This window comes from Sitodiplosis mosellana, unplaced genomic scaffold, assembly GCF_009176505.1.
Source record: "Sitodiplosis mosellana isolate CC-2019 unplaced genomic scaffold, AAFC_SMos_1.0 Smas_scaffold_5, whole genome shotgun sequence".
NCBI lineage: Eukaryota > Metazoa > Arthropoda > Insecta > Diptera > Cecidomyiidae > Sitodiplosis > Sitodiplosis mosellana.
The window spans coordinates 846602-869678 of NW_022595248.1; the positions used below are offsets into that span (position 1 = coordinate 846602).

At 36.9% G+C, this 23077-nt stretch overlaps 2 protein-coding genes across 2 annotated transcripts; one reads left to right on the forward strand and one right to left on the reverse strand.

The window, feature by feature from the left end:
- The first annotated feature begins 4664 nt into the window (after positions 1–4664).
- On the forward strand, positions 4665–7700 carry LOC129566742 (transient receptor potential cation channel protein painless-like). Its single transcript, XM_055442939.1, has 3 exons — positions 4665–4938; positions 5016–6811; positions 6888–7700. The coding sequence occupies exons 1-3, from the start codon at positions 4750–4752 to the stop codon at positions 7381–7383; spliced, it is 2481 nt and encodes an 826-aa protein (XP_055298914.1). The 5' UTR covers positions 4665–4749; the 3' UTR covers positions 7384–7700.
- LOC129566741 (serine/threonine-protein phosphatase 6 regulatory ankyrin repeat subunit B-like) lies at positions 7415–14481 on the reverse strand. Its single transcript, XM_055442938.1, has 29 exons — positions 13825–14481; positions 13731–13749; positions 13574–13614; positions 13405–13503; positions 13239–13337; positions 12884–13105; positions 12701–12814; positions 12481–12582; positions 12112–12213; positions 11934–12032; positions 11758–11856; positions 11568–11672; positions 11385–11486; positions 11201–11308; positions 11039–11137; positions 10752–10958; positions 10594–10692; positions 10404–10526; positions 10236–10334; positions 10024–10122; positions 9866–9964; positions 9668–9766; positions 9494–9592; positions 9377–9421; positions 8971–9305; positions 8794–8896; positions 8373–8725; positions 8031–8239; positions 7415–7941 (listed from the first exon to the last, which is right to left on the reverse strand). Exons 1-29 carry the CDS (start codon positions 13886–13888, stop codon positions 7851–7853), a joined length of 3534 nt encoding a protein of 1177 aa, XP_055298913.1. The 5' UTR covers positions 13889–14481; the 3' UTR covers positions 7415–7850.
- Positions 14482–23077: the final 8596 nt, after the last annotated feature.

Below are 23077 nucleotides of genomic sequence, written 5' to 3' on the forward strand. Positions count from 1 at the left end.
ATGCTATTAAAATATTTAAATATTTTCCACGGGCTTTTTTTGTTCTCCAGCATAAGCAGAAGAAAAAAAAATATTCGACTACTCTTGAGATGCACTTTCGAAGTATACATGAAGATTATGAGAAACATATTTTTTCCCTCAAACTCAACATCCGAAAGAAAAAAAAACAACAACAACACATACACATACACAACTCACGGAAAAATATGGGATACAAACACAATTCGTATCCCACATGGTGCACATGAGGCTTATTTACAGTGTCTTGTTATTTTTCTCGATGGCAATATTTAATATTTGGTTTTTTGGTGGAATTGTATTTTTTTCCTTGTTCGCTGTGTGACACACGCGAGATATTAAATCATGAAAAAAAATCGCAAAGGAAAAGGCAGCCGCGGGCACAACACGTCCCATCCATGAAATGTGCGTAAGAAAATTAAGCTGACGAGCTTAGTTTAATGGCAAACGATGAATATCACATATGCTTATGTGTTAATGTAAATACGCGGCGCGCACTGCGTATTTTGTATTTTATTTATGATTTTCTATGTCATTTTCGAAATGTTTCTGCACCTGAGGCGATGCTTTCACTCACAGGAAATATGAATGACACTTTCACTTTATTTATGCGTATAATTATTTTTGCTCTCCCCTGAAAAAAATGTCTCGAATTAGAGAAAAAAGTAACGAAAAAAACGAAAAAAAAGAAACTTTCGGCGGATTCGTTTCCGTTTGTATTGATGCATCGCATACTCCGAACGTCATCAATTAATTTGATTGAATGCCCCGTTTTCCCAAACGATGCCACAAAAAAGTTTTAGAATTCGCTTTCTGGTGCGGTGTCTGTGCAAAATTCAATGCATTTGATGGATTCCCAATACACCCGATCGAATCCATTATTCACATATGCAAAATTGTGTGTCTGATTCATCACCGACCCAAATCAACGTACGCGGTGCGTTGAAGCGATGACGCGTTTCGTTCCAAGTCTCAGCGGTAAATGTTTAGTTTGATCGTTATTCATCGAAATGACAGAATATATTTCGAAATATAACAAATTGAATGGTGTTTTTCTATCCAAATGTGGATGTGTTTATTACAAATGCAAAAGTCAATGTCAAACTAATAGACGTGAACACGGTTTTCTACTTCACGCCACTGTCGTCGTCATCATTGTCGTCGGTGAAGAAAAATGCGCACTGAATTGGTGAGTCATTGCAATAGAGGGGCTCTGGTAGCGTCGAGAAACTGTTGCAATTTGTCCAATTTCAGCACCGACAGCCATTCAATCTGACGGCAACATTGATTGCTTCATCGTGATTTTACAGTTCAAATAGGTTTCAAACGCATTGACTCGAATTGATTAAAAAGTTTCCGGATGCAATGAGCAAAATGTCCATTGTCTACCTGCAAAGTAGCACCATTGACTGCAGCTATTGCTGCTGCTGCTGCTGCTGCTGCACTTTCTGCAATCGAATCAAAGAGAGCGTAAATGGTGCCATTTAGCAAATCCAAGTGGGAGTATTACACCACCGCACATCTAATCTATATATGCTCGAGGTTCGATATTCAATTTGGGAGACGATTCTCGATTGTTTGACGCTATGCCGGAGAAATTAAAAACGAAACGTGAATGGAAACAAAGCAGTCATTATGCTGACAGCCAATGCATAAAACATACGCATCGAATCGTAGTATGTTCAATGTCCATTCAAAGGACTCTAGATTCAAGTCCATATATAGACTTAAACACACACCGAGTACACATTATAATTGCATTATAATGTGCTTCTCATTTACTAACCAATTTTATGGCGTCTCGCTGTGCCGAATGGAGCCCAGTCATCGTCACATCTATACACACATAGGTTGCGTCATGTAACTGGACACATCGGGATAAAGCGAGAACGAGGAAGAGGCGTTTGAACGGCCGATTCAATCTCGCTCTCTCTTTCTCTCCCGCTCTCTTGGGCTCAAATCAAATCAAATGAGCAAATGGAAAACATAAATTCACCATTTAAATCCATTGCATAATAAAGCATTGTAATTAAATAATAGTTTTACGTGTAGACGCTTGCAATGGATTTTGGATTGTGGCGAACGCGTGTTCCGTTGAGTGTCGCTTTGTGTGTGTGTGTGTTGGTTCGTTTGTTGTTCATCGAGAGTTTGGTTTCTGCTTTCGATTACACATTCAACTCTATTTCGAACAATGTAAATACATTGAGTGCGTTGCATAAACTCTCGGGTCTCTCTCACACTCACTCTCGCACATTCTCTGCGTCGTTAAAAGAGAAAACCAAGTGAAAAACCTATACGACCATCGTCGAAATATTAGCCGGTAAAAGTCAGGTTTAATTTGCATCTGCATATGCATGTTTGTGATTCTATTAGCTCTCTACAGTCAATTATTAGCCTGTTATTCATGCATTTATGCAGCTCATAAATTTGACATCAACTCACAATTTTCTGCACTGACATTCGGCACAAACATAGGGAGAAAGAGAGAGAGAGAGACAACTTTTTATTTACTCAACGAAGCATGCACAACACTCTATTTGAACTACATTTCGAATAATTAGTTGTAGACTCGCGTCACGACCGAAAAACACCAACAATAGCAACACCAATCATATTCGTATACTAAGAGAAAAACACAACACACACATTCACTCACTCTCTCTCTCTCTCTCTCTCTCTCTCTTTCGATTTATTCAATTTAATTACTTTGAATTTCTCTTCATTTATTATGCTAATTGAAGCGAAAAATTTATTTTGAAATTTTTACAAGATCTTTCGAACCGTAGCCATATCTCTTCCGTTTGCTGCCATGCACAACTGCAACGATGCCCGGAATGATGACATAGTTCAAGCTTGAAACTGGTAAATTTTATTAACATTTTCAACATATTTGGCAACGAGAAGATTTGAGAATCGTGCGCCACGACGACGCACGTACTTGGTAACACTCAGTTTAATATGTGAGCCATTTTGATGGCTCGTATAATCTCGATGAAGTTTTCTTTGCTTGCTTGCTTGCTCTCTTTCAGTCTATGTGCAGTTTAGGGGAAGCTTTTGTAAACGATGCAGTTTCATGTTGATTTCCCATGATTTGAAGATAGTTTTCCATGTTTGGTTGCATTCGAAATTGGTTTATTCAAATAGTTCATTTGGTGGCTTGAAATATTACCCTCTTCACCATCGAAAACATCTTTCATTTGTGCAGAATTGCCCAGCACCCGGAATTTTCAATCGGAAATCATGTCGAACGATGCAAAAATCATTTCGGCATTTTTCATATTCGTTTTTATTTGTGCTTATGATAATCGCAAACCAACAATGCTGTAGTTTTCATTGAGCTTTCTAAATCAGTTCAAAGTTTCAACTTGTGATCTATGAACATCTGAGTCGAAATTTGAGCTGCATGTAATTATAAGAACCAAAAAATGTGTGCTAATTACATGAATTCGAATGTACAGTTAATTTGTTCTATTCGAACTGCACATGTTTGTTTCCCGTCATTTGGAATAACTTCCGTTACTCGCTTCAAAGCTAGCATCATTCATACAACGAGCAATAAAAAGGCACCGACTCTCCGGTCAAATACATCTGTTTATTTTCGCTTCTTAAAACAAAGTGAATCGTGTAATAGTGACTTGAACACGAAACGATCATTCTTTTTTCTTCTGCTGTTCGTCGATCGCTTGCCGGTTATTTTCGGATGATTTCGGTCACTTATACTGACGCATGTGTATGCATGGTAACTCGACACTGGCTTACTAACACAGAGTAGGCTTGTCCGTCTGCTCGCTGTGTGAGTGCCAATACCGAATGAAAAGATTCCCGTGAGTAGATAAGTGACAGTTTTTCTTTTATTGTCATTCGGGTTATTCGTATCAATGTATGTTTTTATTTTGAATGAAAAAAAACTCTTTCATAACTAAAAATTAGGCTGAAAAAATCTGTTGAGATTTCAAAATAAAAATTCACAAAAATAAAAATGAAAAATAACAATTGCTTCTACTGAAAATCGCAACGTATTTTTTCGATGTGCATGAAATACACATTTGATGTACATTAACTTTTCTTTTCTTCCTCATTAAAGTTATGTTGTTTATGTCAGAAAGAGCACTCAAATTATGTGTTCATTGAAGCGGAGGCGCGCATTCTGTCTAAGAAATCAATTGCGATGATTCAAATCGCTTATTCGCTGTGTGTTTTGGTTGTTAAATTTTGATGAATGTTGTATAGCGAAAGTGTGTGTATGTGCCAGTAGACGGTAGTATTAAAAATATCGATGTCAAGGCACGTATGACTGACTAGCTCCTTATGTGTGAATCGCATAGCGTTTGATCCGTCTAACTACGTGGCCGGCCACTTGATTTTCTATTCGCATTGCTGTTCATACATTCTTTTTATTTTGTAATACTATTGTTCGACAAATGGGAGGGGGTCTATTTATAAATCGATCGTCATAGCTATCTCATCGTCTCACCAGTGGTTTTGTGTATGCTTTTTTTTCTGTTCACTTTAAATTTTCATGCGTGCATGTCTCTCTCTCTCTCTCTCTCTCTTCCTAGCTCGTTCTGCTCTCGGATGTTTTATGCTCTCGATATTTTTAAAATTTCTTTCGCTTGCCGCGTGTATTTTATAAATAAAAATTGAGCATTCGAGACGAGAGCGTCTTGAAAATCTGACGTTTTATTTTAGTTTGTGCATGGGTTTCGTTTAAAATCGGTGAAAAATAAAAAGATGGAAAAATGTCAAGATTTTGCGATGGATTCGTTTCTAGAAGAACTCGAAGTGTTTCGCTGGAGACTATACATTGCAAAAGATGAAAGTGCCATCGAGAGAAGGAATTTATTTGAAGAGGCCTGTTCAAAACAAATCTCCGAACTATTCATTGAAGAATGTTTGATTGCTGGTTGTGATACGAACTCGGTATAGTTGAAAAATATTTTCATTTTTGTTCCGAAAATTGTCACTAAATCTATTGAAATGTCATTTAAAATTTGCAGCTCAGCAATGAGTCAAAATTGATGGTGAAAAAGTTGATGCATAAAGGAGATATGTTGCCGTCAATTCAGCGTGACGATGATAAATTTTGGGATTTTAGTCGTCTTCGAATGTGTCTCCTCTATGGAAATGAGCCGCTGTTTATGAAGGGCTTAAAATTAATCGCCCGAAAGAATCCGGATAAACTGAGGGAGATCATAGCAAATAGTAGCGATCTACTCAACATAGCCGCTTCAAATCATTTGACATTAACAATTGAAACGTTGGTTGCGTACGGTGGAAAAGTGGAATATCCAGCATTTTTATCGGCTTGTAAGTCGGGATCGTGGCAATCGTTGGAGATATTGCTGCAGCATTTGGATTTGGAAGAGAATAAAATGCCATTGCTTCGGGAACTATACAATTCGGCTCGCATTGCCGATGAATCGCGTCGTGAACATTACGAAAAATGTTATGATTTGCTGCTGAACGAGAGCAATTTCGATGTAAATTCCATGGATTCGCATGGTCGTTCGGCCATGTATTATGTGTCAAATTTACCGAAGAAAATTGACCAGTTCCTTGAAATGGGCACGTATGTTGGCATGCAAAATGGATCAACAACGCCAAACGTATCGTTCATTGCACCAGCCGCACTCGAAGCTCATTTCAATAATTGCGTAAATTTCGTTCAAAGTGAAGATAATAAGAAGGTGACATACCTGGAATTCGACTTCAAAAATTTGATTGCACCGAGAGCCGGCCATGATAACAATCAATTTGTGTTCCCAAACGAAATGACGGCCATTCAATTTATATCACAATCGGTTGATTACAAGCATTTACTCGTCCATCCGTTGATTTGGAGCTTTATATCGTTGAAATGGCGTCAATTGGCATTGATTCGTAGTATTGATTGTGCTCTCTATGTTGTATTTGCTCTGTCCAATTTGTGTTACGTTTTAGCCTTATACGGTGACGCTCCCAATGAAATAACGAATGTATTTTTCATCTTAACCGGAAATATGACATTTTACGTGGCAATTCGACGGATCGTACATTTACTGTTTTGCAGCAATGAGTATCGTCGAACGTTGATCAACTATTTCCATTGCTATCAAACGTTTCAGGTAATTGTTTCAGTGAGTTTGGTCCATTATCTGGAAGACATCAATCCGGTAATTCCGGCCATGTGCGTTCTACTAATTACATGTGAACTATTCGTATTGGCTGGATCGATCTTTTGGACATTTTCACTGTACTACATCATGTTTTTGAGCATTGCCTGGAGTTCAATGAAGAGTTTAATGGTTTACATTGTACTGTTGCCATCGTTTATCATCTCCTACTGGTTGATGATCACCAATAAAGAACCGAATATTCAAGAGAACACGTACAAAAATCAATTCTTCGATTATATGCAACAAGCACTTGTTCCCAATTCGGCAGATCCCATCGGCGACAGCCAATTGGAGAATTTCAAGAAGAAGTTTTTCTCGTTGATACGCAAGTTCATTGAAGAAGAGGATGACAGCGATCATGAAAACACTTCAACTGTGGTGTTGTCACTGATGAAAGCCATCATCGGATGGCATCGAGATGTGGATGACAAAATTGCCAGCGTGGAATGGACCTTTTTGGGATTGCTCATTGTCATGATTTCGTTGGTTTCAATCATCAACATGAATTTGGTGAACAGTCTTGCCGTCACTGGTACCCAGGCCATTCAATCGAAATCCGAACTGACCTGTTTGACACAACGAGTTCATCTATTGATCCAATACGAAGAATCGCTGACTAATCAAAAACATTGGTTTTGGTAGGTTCAGAATAAAACACATTTCCAAACAAAATCCTCTGACGATTAATTCGTTTTTTTTTTTACCTTGTCACAGGCAAACATTTAAGAAAACTCCGGTTATGAGATTGTTTGACTTTTTCGCTCAATTTGATGTATTGGAAAGCATCCGGCCGGATAACCATCGAAAAGTATACATTGGACCAGGAAATGAAATCATCTATCGTATCCAGTCACAGAATCAAAGCTCGAAAAGCGGTGACGTTGGAATTGTATCGAAGGCTTTGTTCAGCCCAAAGAAGGGATCTCAAGTGGATAGAAAGAGTAAAGATTCAGAAGAGAATGAAGACACTGACGAATCGCAACGGTGTTGTTCACAACTTTGGAAGAAATTCATTGGCATTTTCTTTAATAAAACGGATCGCATGAATCCGCAAATTGTGGAAAATGCTCGCAATGTCATCGACCGCAGAAAAGATGATCAAAAAGAAAAGTCCGATATAGACACTTGCATACATCGAATTGAAAAACTCGAAACGGTTATTACTACACTAACCAAGAAATTGGATGTTATGGTGAAATTCGAAAATTGAAAACAACTTATTCATTTGATACTTTTGCACGTTTTTATTGAGTGGGTTTTACGAAGTCAAATTTTAAGCTTTATTCAAATTATTAGATTACATTGTTATGATTTATATTAAATAAATATGAAGACTGATAAACAGAATGAGATTCTCGTAAGATGGTTTGTGTCAGAAAAATAGTTCAAAATTCTGATCGGTGATATATATTCAAAATGAAGTTTATTATCTAAATGTCAGCGACTGGAATTTTGATGAGTTTTTCTGGTACAAACCATTTTGCGTGGATCTCGCCTTGTTCATCAGTATTTAAAAAAAAATGAAAATCCATTGATTTTTGATACGTTCGTTTATCGTTTAGTTTCATATACAGTTCATTGACCGAGGTATTTTGGATCTTCTGTCTTGGTAATACCGTCAAAATACGACATTCATGTCTTTTCCGTTAAGAATGGAGTATGAAAAAATTTACAATTTTAAAGTAATTGATACAACCATTTCTCCAAAGAATCAAATGTGGGACGAGCTTCAGGATTAGGGCGCCAACAATGTTGCATTATTTCATACCTAGAAATATTTTGCATAGCAAAATCGATCAAAAATCATTCTGAAGCGAATTCAAATATTAAAGTTGTTAATTTTTGATTGATACATACACATTTTCGTTAGCATACGGTGGTCTTTCCATAGTACGTCCACTGAGGACGTGTCGTTTTACCTGGAAAATTTCGGTGTCTCGATAGGGTGTTTCACCGAATGAGAACAGTTCGTACAATAGAATTCCAAACATCCAGACGTCTGATTTCGAAGTTAATACCCGATTCTGCATGGATTCGACGGCTAGCCATTTGTATTCAAGTTTGCCCTGACAAAGTTCGGATCCAGAAGAAAGACAAAATTCCAAAAATTAGTACATTCCGTTTGATTTGCAAATGAAATCGCATGCAAATCAATTTGTCAAAATCAAATGCAGCGATTTTTCCCGTTCAATCATTTACCTCCTTTTCAAAAATGTACGCTTCCGTTTTATACATGGCTCGTGCTAAACCAAAATCACTGATTTTCACAATATTTCCATCCGTGAGTAAAATAGAACGTGCGGCTAAGTTTCCATGCACAATACCGTGTCTGGCTAAGAATTGCATTCCCTGAGCAATTTGATATGACCAAGAAGCTAAATCGTTTCGCGACACCGCACGGGCTGAAGCAAATGCGGTATTCCTACTCTTTGTCATTGTCACTTGACAATTACTGTTGTCAGTTGTTTGATTTTTTACATTTTTGTGGTGCTTCTCCAGGACGTCTTTTAAATTGCCGAATCGACAATATTCAACAATCACCATTAGTTCATCTGTTACAAAAATAAAATATCTTCAATCGATATATTCTGTCTATTCTGTTGTGTTTTCTTTGAATTACGGTTGGCAATATTTTCGGTGACAATTCCGAGCAAGTTGACCAGATTCAAATGTCCACCGCATTGCATCAACACCTTCATTTCGGATCCCAACGATTGTAACAACTAACGGAGAATGGATAAAAAAATTAATTCATCGTAAAATTTGCCCACCGATGAATTTGTGTTGCAAAACCAACCTTTTGTGTCTCATAAAGACTATTAGCATCTTCACCGGTTCCTTTGACCACTTTAATGGCGACTAGCGTTTCATTTTCATGCGTTAGAATTTTATGTGCGTAGCCTTTGTAAACAGTTCCATACACACTTTTGCCAATCCGCGAGCTTAACATCACTTTACTTTGTGGGAACATGTACCTTTCCAGCAAATCGCTCAATTTCAAACCAGCTTCGTTATCTTTGGCTTCTTTTTGGAATAGTTTATGGAAGAACAACGCGATAAAACATACCAATGGAATTATCAACAAGAAAATCACCAATATGAAAATGTGGAAAATTCGCGCTTGTTCTTTTCCTAGATTTGAAAATGGAAAATGCTGTTAGATTTGCTTAGCTCATTTGTTTGAAATGTAAAAATTTATTTACTCTGTTTGTCGGATTTGGTCAAAAGATCAACAGTCTTGTAGTCATCTAAAGAAATGAATCATTTTGTGTAATATTATTGAGACTTTAATGGTTTTTTTATGCTTCAAGTGTAATTACTTTGTTGCATTGCTAGGTCCAGTAGCGTTTTTTCGTTTTCATCTTGAATACTCACGTCAGCATTGCTTTTAAGAAGTTCCTCAACAACGTCATAATTGCCTGGAGTGCAAAATTGGATGTGGTTCTAAAAAAAATGGCTTTACCTAATAAAACTGAATTCAAAGATTCTTATACCATTTTGAATAGCTAATGAGAGAGCTGTTTGATTGTTGTTGGCTTTGGCATTGATTTCAGCACCATGACTCAGTAGCTCTTTTGCAATATTTGCGTGACCTAATTTAAAAAAAAAAAAAAAAACAGAATGTTAAGCGATTTTGTTTGTTGTTGAAAATTATACTGAAATTTCGGTAAATAGTCAAACCATGCGTGTACCATTCTTGGCTGCAAAATGTAACGGCGTCCATCTGTTTTCATCCTCAGTTTTGACTCTTGCATTTTTACTTATCAGCATTTCAACAATATCATCGTAACCTGCATAACAATGAAAATGAAGACTCTGGTTTGAACGAAATTCGAAAAGGTAAACCAACCTCTTTCGGCAGCCAACAGAAGTAATTCTCTGTTGCCGTCATATTTAACATTTGGATTGTTTGAGTGCTTGAGCAGGATTTTTGCAGTATTTCGATGACCTTCAATTAGAACAAAAAAAAATTAATTTTCGATCAAGTGATTTAATGTTATCTTTTCCAAATTCAAAATTCGCATGAGCATAAAATCAATTTGACAAAAAAAATATACGAACCATTCTGAATAGCCAGCGAGAGTGGTGTGTCAAGGGACTGATCTTGTAAATTTATGTCGGCATTTTTGGTTAACAAAGTTCTGACAACCGAATCGTATCCTAAAATAAAGAGCCCAGAATATTAAAGAAAATTCCTTACACTTGATAACTTCTTGATGTATAGTAAACCTCTCTCAGCAGCCAAATGAAGGGGTGATTTTCCATCTTTACCGACCACATTTACAACATCGTCAGCTAGATTATCACCATTTGATTGCGTATTAATTAACCATTCAGCAAATTCAGAATTACCTTAAAGGTTACACACAATTGTTTAAATTTCTCTGTTAAATTCAATCAAAGACTAAATGAGTAGTACCGAATGCGGCAGCTCTATGCAAAGGTGTATGACCAAGTTGATCAACGGCACTAATATTTGCGCCATGAGAATACAGTATTTTTGCAACATTCACCGAACCTACGAACAGGATAGATCTGTTACCGCAAACTGAATACAATAAAATTGTGGGAAAATACCTTTTTCGGCGCATATATGAAAAACGGTTTTGCCTTCTGCATCCATGTCATTGAGACTAAAATCTTCATCTTTATGATTGATGAAGATTTTGACAACTCTTTCATTACCATTTAAAACCGCAAAAAAGAGCGGCGTCCAATCAATTCGATTTCTCACGTTTACCGTTGAATCGTAATCAATTAGGAGTTTTACAATGTCCTCATGTCCTGTATGAGATATAAGTCACCACAATCATGTGAGAGAATATATAAAATTGATTCATTTTTCTTTCGCTGTACCAAATTACCTTTATGTGCGGCAACATGAATAGGAAATTCGAATTCACGGTTCATAGCATTGACATCGGCCCCATTATTGAGTAGAATCTTGGTGAGATCGTAGTAACCTAAATATAAGAGAAACGTATTCCATTTTTTCATTCAAAAATAACATGTTTAGTCTTTTTTACCTCCTTCAATTGAAAAGTGAAGTGGCGAATTCCCATAGTTGTCTTGTTTATTAATGATTTCATCAATCGAATGGTGCGCGATTATCCATTCCACAATGTCGACGCGACCTTTATATTAGAATTTTAAATCAGTTAATTGTTTTTTTTTTATTAAAGCAATTGATTTATTGGGGGATACAGTTACCATATCGAGCAGCTGAGTGCAGAAGTGACCAACCGTCCCTGTCTGTCACATGTATATCAGCACCTTTGTTTAGCAACCACTTGAACGTTTTCATGTCGCCTCCTAAAATTTGGTATAGAAAAAAAAAACATTTTTGTAGTGAGCAACAGAAGAAAATGGAGAAAATATGCACAATGTGGTTACCTCTTTCGATGCATATGTGAAGCAGCGACTTTCCATCTCTTTTGAAATTATTCATGTTAAAATCACCTTTGCTCAACAATTCGAGGATTTTCTCATGCCCTAGAGCTGCGGTTATAAGAGAATTGATATGTATAATGAAACGTGTTTTGCGATGGAGAGAAATACAGAAAAAATAAGAACTTAAAATTACCTTCTCCAACTGCGAGGTGTAGAGGTGTGTTTCGATTTTCATCCGCTACATCGACTTTAGCACCATTATTGATGAGCATTTCCGCAAATTCAATCTGACCTAAATGTATGCATAGAATGATCATCGATAAATATGTTGAATAAATAGATTTCAATGTGTTCAGTTCCCAAAATTACCATATTTGACTGCGTAATGGAGCGGCGTTTGATTTTCATTATTGGTTGCATCTTTATTGGCAATATTTTTAATAAAACACTCGCCGAGCTTTTTATGGCCTACGAAAGAAGATTAAAGAAGATTTTCGAAATTTTCTCTATGGATAGAATATTGATTAGGAACTACTTCGACATTTACCTAACTTAGCGGCATAATGGAGTGGTGTTTCACCCTTATTATTGCTATGGTTAACGCGAGCACCTTTTTTAATTAGGAAATCAGCCAGCTTATCATCATCACCTGTTGAATTAATTGAGAAATTTGGATATTGAAGTGATTTTCAACATTTTTGGAATGAGCCGCATTATGAGTGAAATGAAAATAAACAAAAGAGAAAAAAATTTGTGACTGTGTAATAACAAACTGAGTCTGGCCAGATACGCACATCCGACCAAACTATTCATACGAATAAGAAAAGACGATGAATGTTCGTTCTCAAAACGAAAATGAGCATGTTATAGTGACAAATATAATTGTCACCCAATAAAATATGGTGTCTATATTTACCGCCAAAACGAGCAACGAAAAATAGAGGTGTTTCACCAAGGTTATTTACGGTATTGACATCGGCATTGTTCTTTATTAAAATTTGAAAAACTCTTTGGCGATCTAATGAAAATAAAAGAAGAAAGAAATGATTTATTCAGTCTCTATTTTCATGCTGTATGTGATATTGTCCTTGATTTGTTTCCGTATTTGAAACCAAGTTATCCAAATTCTTGATTACCTCCGCCTGGCCCATATGCAGCATATATGATTGGAGTATCTCCAGCCGAATCTTTGAAATTCACATTAGCAGCAGCTCCAGCATCAAGCAACAATCGAACCATCTCCATATTACCTAAGAATCAAAAAAAACTTTTGGTCGAATAAAATTACGTTTAAATCGAAAATTCATGAATGTCCCAACCTGTGCTAGCAGCATAATCAAGTGGTGTTGTGTTATCACTTGCTATCGCATTGACGTTGGCACCTTTTTGTAACAACATTTCGATCATTTCGGTATTCTTTGGCTTTCGATTCATCGCCGCGTAGTGGAGCAAACTCATTCCCATTATGTCTGTGGCATTTGTGAAATCAATATTCTTGTTCTCGTACTCTTGAATCAGTAGTTTGAAAATGTCGAAATGTCCTGATTCAAAAACAAGATAATTTAAGTTAATTACGTGTTTGTAGATGAATGGTATATGTGGTGTGTCATGAAGAGGTAATTAATCAGCTTTAGTTTGTTACAACTATTTTACAGCTTTAGTTCGAATTTTTACCATTTTGTGCGGCAAAGTGAATTGGAAGTAACCAATAATTATCCCTGACATCGATTTCTGCATGATTCTCGATGAGCAATTTGATGATGTTCTCAAAACCTGGACAAACACAAAATCGGCATTTATTTTCTCGTTTCAAACTGAAATTGAATGTGTAAGAATTGACCTCTCTTGCACGCCAAATGTAACGGTGTCCTTCCAAAGTAGTTCTTTGCATTCTTATCCGCACCTTTGTTTAGCAACTTTTTTACATTCACAAAATTATCTAAAAAAAAAGTTATTGAATATGTGTATGATTGAATGTTGTTCAAGTTAAATGTGACACAAATGTTTACCGTCAATCACCGCTTCGTGTAATGGAGAGTTCTTTTCCGATCTGTGAACGAAGTAAACCAATAATCGATTAATCAATACAATGTAGAATGCATTATGTGGAATGAAAAATTGTGTTGTTTAGAAAAAAACAAAGAAAATTGTGGCAACATTACTCACTGATCATTTTCATCTGGAGCTGAGAGAGGCAAAAACACAATTAGAATTTATTCATTTCATCTAGATTTCTGTGCATAAAATCGATTCCACATACCCGTAAATACACTATTGAATGAGGTTATGTGAAATAACACATACAAAACGATGAGCAGCTTCATTTTTGTCGTTCTTATAAATGCATATGATCAATTGCCGTGTTCAATTGAACAGAAAACACTTTATTGATATTCAGTTCCGTGTTTATGAGTTAGGTCGTATAGAATTATTTACATAATTTCCACAATTTCCAAAGAAGTCACTGAACAATTTACATAGAGCCACTACTCACTACTTTCTACACTGCTCTTCGGATTTTTTTTTTCGCTGAAAATTTTTTTACGACACTAGCAAACCTGTCACTGTATTGATTTCTTTTAAAGCTGGTTAAATGTCTTCAGTTGATTTCGATGTATGATGATTAAACCAAATTAACATTTTTAATAGAAAAAAAATTGCACCATTCAAATGAAAAAAAAATTGCTAAAATAATATATCAAATCTCATTTGCACTAGACACTGGGCATTTTATCATATATTTTAAAGCTTAGTCAAACTACGAATATTCCACATACAACTTGTTAAAAGAGAATCTACATTGAAAATGAACTATTTTCGGATCTGTCTGTGTTTAATCATCCGCTAGGCATGTAGCTACTAGGCAAGTAGCTGGTCTACACATGTGTGGCTATTTTTAAGAATGTGCAAAGAGATCTACTCGCAAAACGAAACCGATTCACTATGACGAAATCAAAACATTCGACACACAGATACGAAATTTATGACGAAAATAGTCACTGCGTTTGCGTTTGCAAAAAAAAAAAGAACAAAGAACGAATAGTTGTAATTCGGGCGAACCGGTAGTCGGTGTGAGACACATTTTTTATCGATGTAAAAACAAAATAAAACTAATTTATATCAGCGCCGAAGCATTTCTTTATTTCTTTCGTATTGTGTAGCATCATAACATAGTAATATCATGGGAGTGTCACATTCTATGTGATCTATTTAATGAATGCTGTTGAATGTATTTATCTCTACCAATAAATAAATAAATAAAGAATATGTTTGTTTATTGACTCTGAACCAGCCGATTCCTTTCTTGAGCGTCGCGACCGGAAAACACCAACAACAGCAACACCAATCATATTCGTATAACAAGAGAAAAAACAACACACACTCTCTCTCTCTCTCTCTCTCTCTCTCTCTCTCTCTTTCGATTTATTCAATTTAATTACTTTGAATTTCTCTTCATTTATTATGCTAATTGAAGCGAAAAATTTATTTTGAAATTTTTACAAGAACTTTCGAACCGTAGCCATATCTCTTCCGTTTGCTGCATGCACAACTGCAACGATGCCTGGAATGATGACATAGTTCAAGCTTGAAACTGGTAAATTTTATTAACATTTTCAACATAGTTGGTATCGAGGGGATTTTGGAATCGTGCGCCACGACGACGCACGTACTTGGCAACACTCAGTTTAAAATGTGAGCCATTTTCATGGCTCGTATAATCTTGATAACGTTCTCTTTGCTTGCTTGCTTGCTCTCTCTCAGTTTACGTGCAGTTTAGGGGAAGCTTTTGTAAACGACGCAGTTTTATGTTGATTTCCATGATTTCAAAATAGTTTTCCATGTTTGGTTGCATTCGAAATTGTTTATTCAAATAGCTTTGATGGCATGAAATATTATCCTCTTCACCATCGAAAACCCTTTTCATTTTGCAAAGGATTTTTTACCACCCGGAATTTTCAATCGAAAATCATCGCAAAAGATACACAAATCACCCCAACATTTTTCATATTTATTTCCAGAGAGAGATTTTGTTTATCGAATTAATGACTCAAGCACACGCTTAAAGTAATGGCATTTATAGCTCTGTTTTTTTTTTCTGGAGCAATCAAGATAATGCTGGGTTTTTTTTTTCCCAAAAAGACAAAAAATGGTGGTGTTATCGATTTCGAATATTAAATGAGATGATTTATGCTTGGTGCGTAATGAGTTATCGTAATGTCACCCATTGGTATGATGAATTCATGGCCGAAATTATGAGTGTGAGTGGCGTCGATGGTAATGGCGTAACAAACAATCGATTTCTCACTTAACAAAATGAACGAAAAATTCCTTCACATAAAACGTGTCATTAATTTTTCGGGTCATTCGAGTTGTCGAATTGATCGAATAAATTAGTTTTGTTTTTCATTAAACAGTGCCATTGGCATTTTGATGCATATTTTCATGTGTTTTCATCATCGATTCGAAACGGCGTGCGTGTGTGTGAGTGTGACTGTATGGCATTGGTTATTCAAGAGACGCCCGCATTTTCGATTGGTTTTCCATTAGCGAGATTAAAATGCCGGAAACGAGGCGAACGAAATTCGGGAATACTTTTTCGTTTGAGGGTAATTTTCAGTATAATTTTTTTTCTTCTCGTTCATGCAATAACATGAATCAAAACACACACACACACAGAAGCATCAAGATAATCAATTTGATAGTAGGGAAGTAGTTGGTTTGAATTAGTGTATTTTGCAATATAGTGTTGTTGAGCAATCCATAGAGTCATGTACATAGATCTTGTGCTGCAGATCAAATTTTCCGTTTACGATTGTTATGCACTGATAAGAACCATGATGAAAATTACTTTGGCAACAAATCCGCCAATGGAACAAGAACAAAAGGGCACAAGAGAGAAAGAGAGAAAGAAAAATCCATAATACAATTTCAAGAATCGCCAACTCAAATGCCAGCTCTGTATAATTCAAAATTTACGAAATTCTTGAGCACCCTTCTCTGGCAACATTTGGTGCTGCTTAGTCGAATTGCAATGGTGAGTCAGGCGTGCTGGTCGTTGTTGATTTTCATTTAGTTTGAGCTTGTTGAAAATTATACAATTTTGCGAAAATGCCATAAAATAACCATAAATTTTGTGGCGTTGCAAATTTTCCCATCGAGTCCGTCGAAAATCCAAAGTTGAATCGAAACCAAACTCAGCACACACATATACAAGTATACATACGGAATATAAACACATTTGACTTGTGCCAGCCCCAGAATAACACACCAGATTGAAACAAATAAATGCATTGATGCACTGATTTCGTCGAGAGGAAAGTTTTTGCCCGAGTAGTAAATGCGCTTCGCATATCCTCATGTTCATTTGTGCCCAGTGTAATCAAATATTCAGAGATTATATGTTCGGAGGAATCGACATAATTAAGAATACCAGCAGGAAAAGAGCTTCGGCATGCTGGTGTTGCGTTTGCCTCCCCATTAAAAATTAAACCATTAATACGTGTGAGTGTGTGTGTGTATGTGTGTCTATATTGAACAATGTCAGTGCACATTTCAGCTTGAAAGACGATGCGAATGGCCAAAGAACAACAAACCGACACACCAGAAACCAATTTGAAATATGCGCATATCTTTGGTTACTGTACACTCGATTTCACGATCTCGTAATAATTGTTGGATATCAAAACGATAAATCTGATCTAATTAAATTAATGGCAATATGGCTTTTCATTGTATTCTAACGCTCTGTGTGTATGTAATTTGCCGAGAGAACACAGATGGAGGAAAATGAACCGATAATGCCAACTTCATTCAATGGGAAATAAGCGTCAGTATGGCAGTATTGTGTTGCAAACGATGGAGCAGGTGATCCGCCCATCAGTGATTCTTTTGTGATTGAAAAAAAAACGGCGACAGCAGCAGCAGACAAAAATTGAAAAAAAGGAACGCTCGTGACATTCATGAATAGAATTTGCACATTTTAAACGAATGAATGACATGACGATACGATACTTGATTTTGGCTATCCGCCTGAGCTCCTCCGCTCGAAATTTCGTCTTAAATCGACGTTTTTATGTGTTTATTTGCTTGTGTCGGTAAAATGAGCCGAAGCAAAGAGAATGAATGAAACACCTTCAATATATTCTACACAAGCCGTCGATACTCCGAAACCGTCTTGAATCGATGAAAAGAGAGAATGTGTTCGTGTGCGTTTCGTCGGCACGTAAATGAACCATGTTCGCACAAATAACAATGCAGGTCATGCAGCAACAATGATTTTTAATGCTCTCTCTCTCGCTCTCTGTCGATTGTATCTCAAGTTTTGGGTGGCACATCGAACGAACCGTGCATTTACACGAACAGAAGCGATACTCTTGTTCGTTCGCTCGCTTCGCTCTATCGTCGAGATAAACTCCCTCCAAAAATCGGTGAAAGATTCACGTACACAACATCAAGTCGTTCGATTTATATCTGAAAACTGTAAATTTTTATTCCCTTATTTTATGAACGGTATAGATCATTATAGCGGTGCCGAAACACAATGGCAATGGCAACAACAGCGGAGCATTACCATCGATTTAATGTATAAGTCCCCATCACATCAAATACGTGTCTATGTGCGTTTGAAATGGGAGACGGTGCGGAGCGAGCGGAAAATATGCTTAAATGCGCTCGTATGTGTGCGTGTCTGTGTGAGTTGATTCGTCGTTATTATTGAGTTTTGGCCTGGCAGGCAAACAACGAATTAAGTCGGCATTTGTGTGTGTGTGTGTGTGTGTGTGTGTGTGTGTGTGGGTGCAAAAGAGCGAAAAAGCCATCATCTCTCTTTCTGTGTTGGTTTCATTCGGTAAAGAAAAGTATGTTCATTTGTCTGCAACGACACGAAAATAATCCCCGAAAAAAATACGCTAAATACATCGACTTACCATATTACGATGGTTTTGTGTGTGTGTGTGTGTCTGCGGCAACATATCCTCAAGATTGCTTTTCTCTTTTGCCATTCAATGCAGACAGCATCTTTCCCAAAACATTCCTGCTTGTTTTTTCTTCCCAAACGTCGACTGTTATTTTCGTTTGACCGTCGAAAAATTTGTGCTGAAAAATGTTGCAATATTAAATTCCTGATTTTCGACCAAAGGGGGCCATCAGCGTTTTTTTTTTAAATTCTTCTTTGTTTTGTTTTTCCAACCAACAAAATGCAGTGTTTTTCCTACGAAAGTCTATGGCTTTTCAACTTCCAAATTGAAAATATCGACTCGTTTAGACTTTTAGACATGGCTCAATCAGTGAATGCCAACATACACTTGACATGCACGCAAATATTTCGTCTGTTTTCGTGAATGTGTGAGCGTTCGGATTCGACTGTTTTTGCTGGTTATATTCTTGTTAACAAAATTCATCTTATTGATTTGGCTTTGTTTTTTCTTTCCTTCTTTCTCTTTTCGCTCTCTTTGTTTGGGCAGTAGTTGAGAGGCACGCACAGGCAAAACAACCGAAAAATACCAAACACAAATTCCAACGCAAAATATATTATGAATCCCCTCTTTTTTTTTTGGTGGTAATCGTTTCGTAGAGAAATGAAAGACGAACACATCGAATCCAATACGTATTCCAAATTCGATTCAACATACCGCACGAACGAATGAATTTTAAACGCTCACTCGTCTCTCTATCTCCCGCTCTCTTGTTCTGGTTGACCTGCTTGCTGTTACGTTCTTTCTCTATATATGATTATCATCGTAGCATGTGGTCACAGCACTCGCTGAATTCCAATGTTCCAAGCACATTGTGTCATGGCAAAAAAAGACGAAGAATTGTGTGATGGTTTACATTCACCCCGGTCGCGTGTGTTTAAGCAACAAACTGCATCTATGCAAACCCAATCTCAAGTGAACTCCGTCGTACGTGTTTTAAATGACGCAAAATCTATCCTCGGATTTTCATCAATCGCATAAAATGGCATCATTTGTTGTTTATATCGAATTCCATTTGCTAAGCCGTCGTATTATTTAGTTTTTGTGCAAAGCGACAAAAGAAAGAGCCCAAAAGATGAAACATCGTAATAAAAAAAAATCCTAATTCTTATTATGATTATTGAAATGGGATGCAATATTCATGCATCCATATCTTCACATTTAAAATGAGAAATAAAATGACGAACAAAACGCTTTTATCGGTGGGTCGACGACAATGGAATGCGTCCAACAACAGAGAAAAAAAGCGATCAGTTTTATGGAAAAACTAAATCATCAGATATAAAAACAGAAGCGAGAGAGCATCTCATTTCGGCTGGGGTACTGTTGTTGCATGCGGAGGGTGCGTGCATTGGAATTAAAGTAAAATTGAAAGCATCTGTTTCTTGATATCTCTTGCCACCCTCTGCCAAAAATATAACGACTCAAGACAATGAACCGACGACGCAATGATACGTCACACAGGCTGGAGTAGCGGTGTGGGGTTTGTCTTGTTCACAAGATTCGTTCATTCCTGTTTTTACGCCATTATCGCTGAAAATATGCGCTCCGTATGCTCGAGATGATGATAATGATGATGCCGTTATTGCATTTGGATCCAACAGCATTTGGCTGCGTTCATTCGCTCGCTCGACGGGAGCAGGGAGGGATTAATGAAAAATTGATTTAAATGATTAAATATAAAACGAAGAACAACGATTTCGAAAACTTTCAACGATTAAAGAAAAATGACACACGGCACACATATTGCAAACACTGATAATAATGAAACATCTTGAGTTGATTAATGACAATGGGAAAATGGGAAAACACATAAATCGCTCGAAGCCCACGCCAAGATATGACACACATTTCGTATACATGGTTTTTGAGTGATGTCTTTTATTTATTAATGGAAAGTGTGTGCGACTTGGGAGGATTTCAATCGATTAAAAAAAAAAAAGAAGAGAAAAGGGTATTGCTCTTGAAAAAGTTGAAGCTAATTGGGGTCGCTTCAGGTTTTCAAATCGCCAGAACTTTGTTTCTCAACACCAAATTGTTCCATCATTGTACACAAATTTCGTTTCACATAAAAAATGTATACAATTTTAATCATGAAAGCAGCAGCAACAGCACAAAAAATGGTACTTCTGTTTGCTTGGTTTGCTATTGACAATCAAACTGGACATCATCTCTGTATCCCTCTTGTATTCACTTGTTCATTTTACAGACAATGGCAATTGTTTTTTTTTTATTTCATCCTTTCTTAAATAATTTCTCAAGTCGTTGGCTCAAATCCTTATTTTCGCATTTAAAATGATTCGCTTGAGTGCGAATGGTGACGTTATCCCATCAAAAAAGTAGCAGCAAAGACGGAGCAAGAAATGCGACAAGTACAAATGGAACTGGGTTCGTAATCGCAATCAAAAGCAGAGCATAGAAAATGGCAGGGCCGCTCACTTCACTCAGGCACAAAGACAACGAAGCATGAGCGAGAGAGGAATAAACTGGAACATTGCAAACAAATAATATAAAATGAGAATAAGTGACACAGAAGAGCGAAGATGTATTTTGCGTACGGCATGAAATAGCGACGAGAAAAAAAAAAAAATATGAATGAATGAACGAAGAAAAGCTGAACGTCCTTCGTCGTTGTTGTCAAATTGTGTGTCATGTGGAAGTCTTGTATAGTTGATGCAGCGCCACACTCGGCAGTTCATACATCATGCACAAATGTATTTCATTCTATCCTACGAATCATACCCATTTCAAGTGTTCTGACACTTTTTTCATCGTATTCGGTTGTGTGTGGTGCGCGCGTACACCATGAAAATGACTTTTTCTTACTCGTCTTCCTTTCGACAAAGTGAACGAATGGGAGAGTTACCGGTTTTAATCTGGAGAAAGTTCATGACTGTAATTTTCCAGTATTTTGATCTATTTAAAGATTTATTTTTAATGTAAAAAGGGATTATTGGTATTTTGAAATGATTTTTCCTGTAGCTTTTCATTCGCATTTGTTTTCGATGTCTGATGCTGCTGCTGCGTTCTTGCGATAAACATTTTTCCTCCTGCGATAAACTTGTTTACGTTCATTTTCCTTGATTCTTTCATTCGCCGGCTTAAAATCGTTCACTCTTCCTCTCCCTTTCTCTCTTTCAACATTTCAGCCGCTTTTTGCCTATGCATTGGACGTCGACGGCGTTGAGCCAGATCGGTCGATGATTGCATATCGCATGCGGATGCCTTTTCAGGCAGCATAAAAGGTTTTCATTTTTAATTTAACGCCACTCCAAACGAACGCATGATGAATGAAGACGACTGGCGATAAAATAACATTTTCCATCTTTCATTTATATAGGTGAGTCAGTGAAGGAGGAAGAAGAAGCGGTGACGGCATTGGTGGAGGATTACTTCATTCACTTTTTGACAAGATAATACTTTTCATTTGCATCGTACAAATTTTTCGATTGTTCTCCGTTCTCTCTTTTAGCTCGATTCTCTCAAATTGTGTTCATGACCCGTTTTTGTCCGTGTATTTTTTAGTTTTAACGATGATGACGACATCGGCAGCGACAGCTTTTGTTATTATTTTCCGGACTGTGAAATTGACAGTTCGCACGAAAGGCCATGATAACGACTTTTCAACTTTGCGCTATTATTATCAGCGGAAAAATGCAGCACAACACTCTGGTCCGCTTTTTTTTTTTTAATATTCATAAACCGAATTAATTTTGTATCAAAGCTGCATGCAAACGAGTTTTCGCAACAATTGAAATGAGAAAAAAAAAGTTGCAAAACGAAAAAAATGCAGTTGGAAACATTGCAATCGTAAAAATGAATTCGCATTACAATCACAATTACATTGAATTTTATATCAAAGCGAATCGTCCTGGCGAGAAAAAAAGTAACACACATTCGAATCTGAAATGACGAAAAGTTTTGCTCTTTGTACGAAATGCAAAAAGTTTATATGTATTCCGAACTCGGAACATCGACAATTTCATTCTTCATTTGCTGCTGGGTAACGTTTTTTTTTTCTTCTCGTCATCGTTGTTGCTGTTACTATTACAGTTACTGTAGCTGTTTTGTCGATCGTTTGAAGTTCATGTTGCTCTCTGGCTCTCGATTATCGAATGTTGCTGCTTTTGTCATGCACCAATGAGATGACATTTTCCAATGTGACAGCACCGTAAACCGTTCAATCGAGAACAGAAGTTGCAATTTATTTTTCAAGTTTTCGCCATAAAATGTGTTGTTCGTGTCGACTATTTCTTTCGTTCGTTCATTCGAACGATTCGATCGGCAATCGGTTGTTTTGTTGCCGACACGGTGCGTGCCTCCTGTGATAAAAATGTTCAACCTTATGTGAGATGTGTTCAGTGCACATCCTTGTGTACACGTATCGCATACGAACACGCTGGGCAACATTTGCTCATGAACATTCCGTTTCGACGGTTTTTTATTCGTCTTACAGTAGATGGCAAATGAGAAGAGGAAATAGTTTTTCTCGACACATTTTCTTTCTCTTCGCCTCGAAGAAAAATGTGTAACAAGACG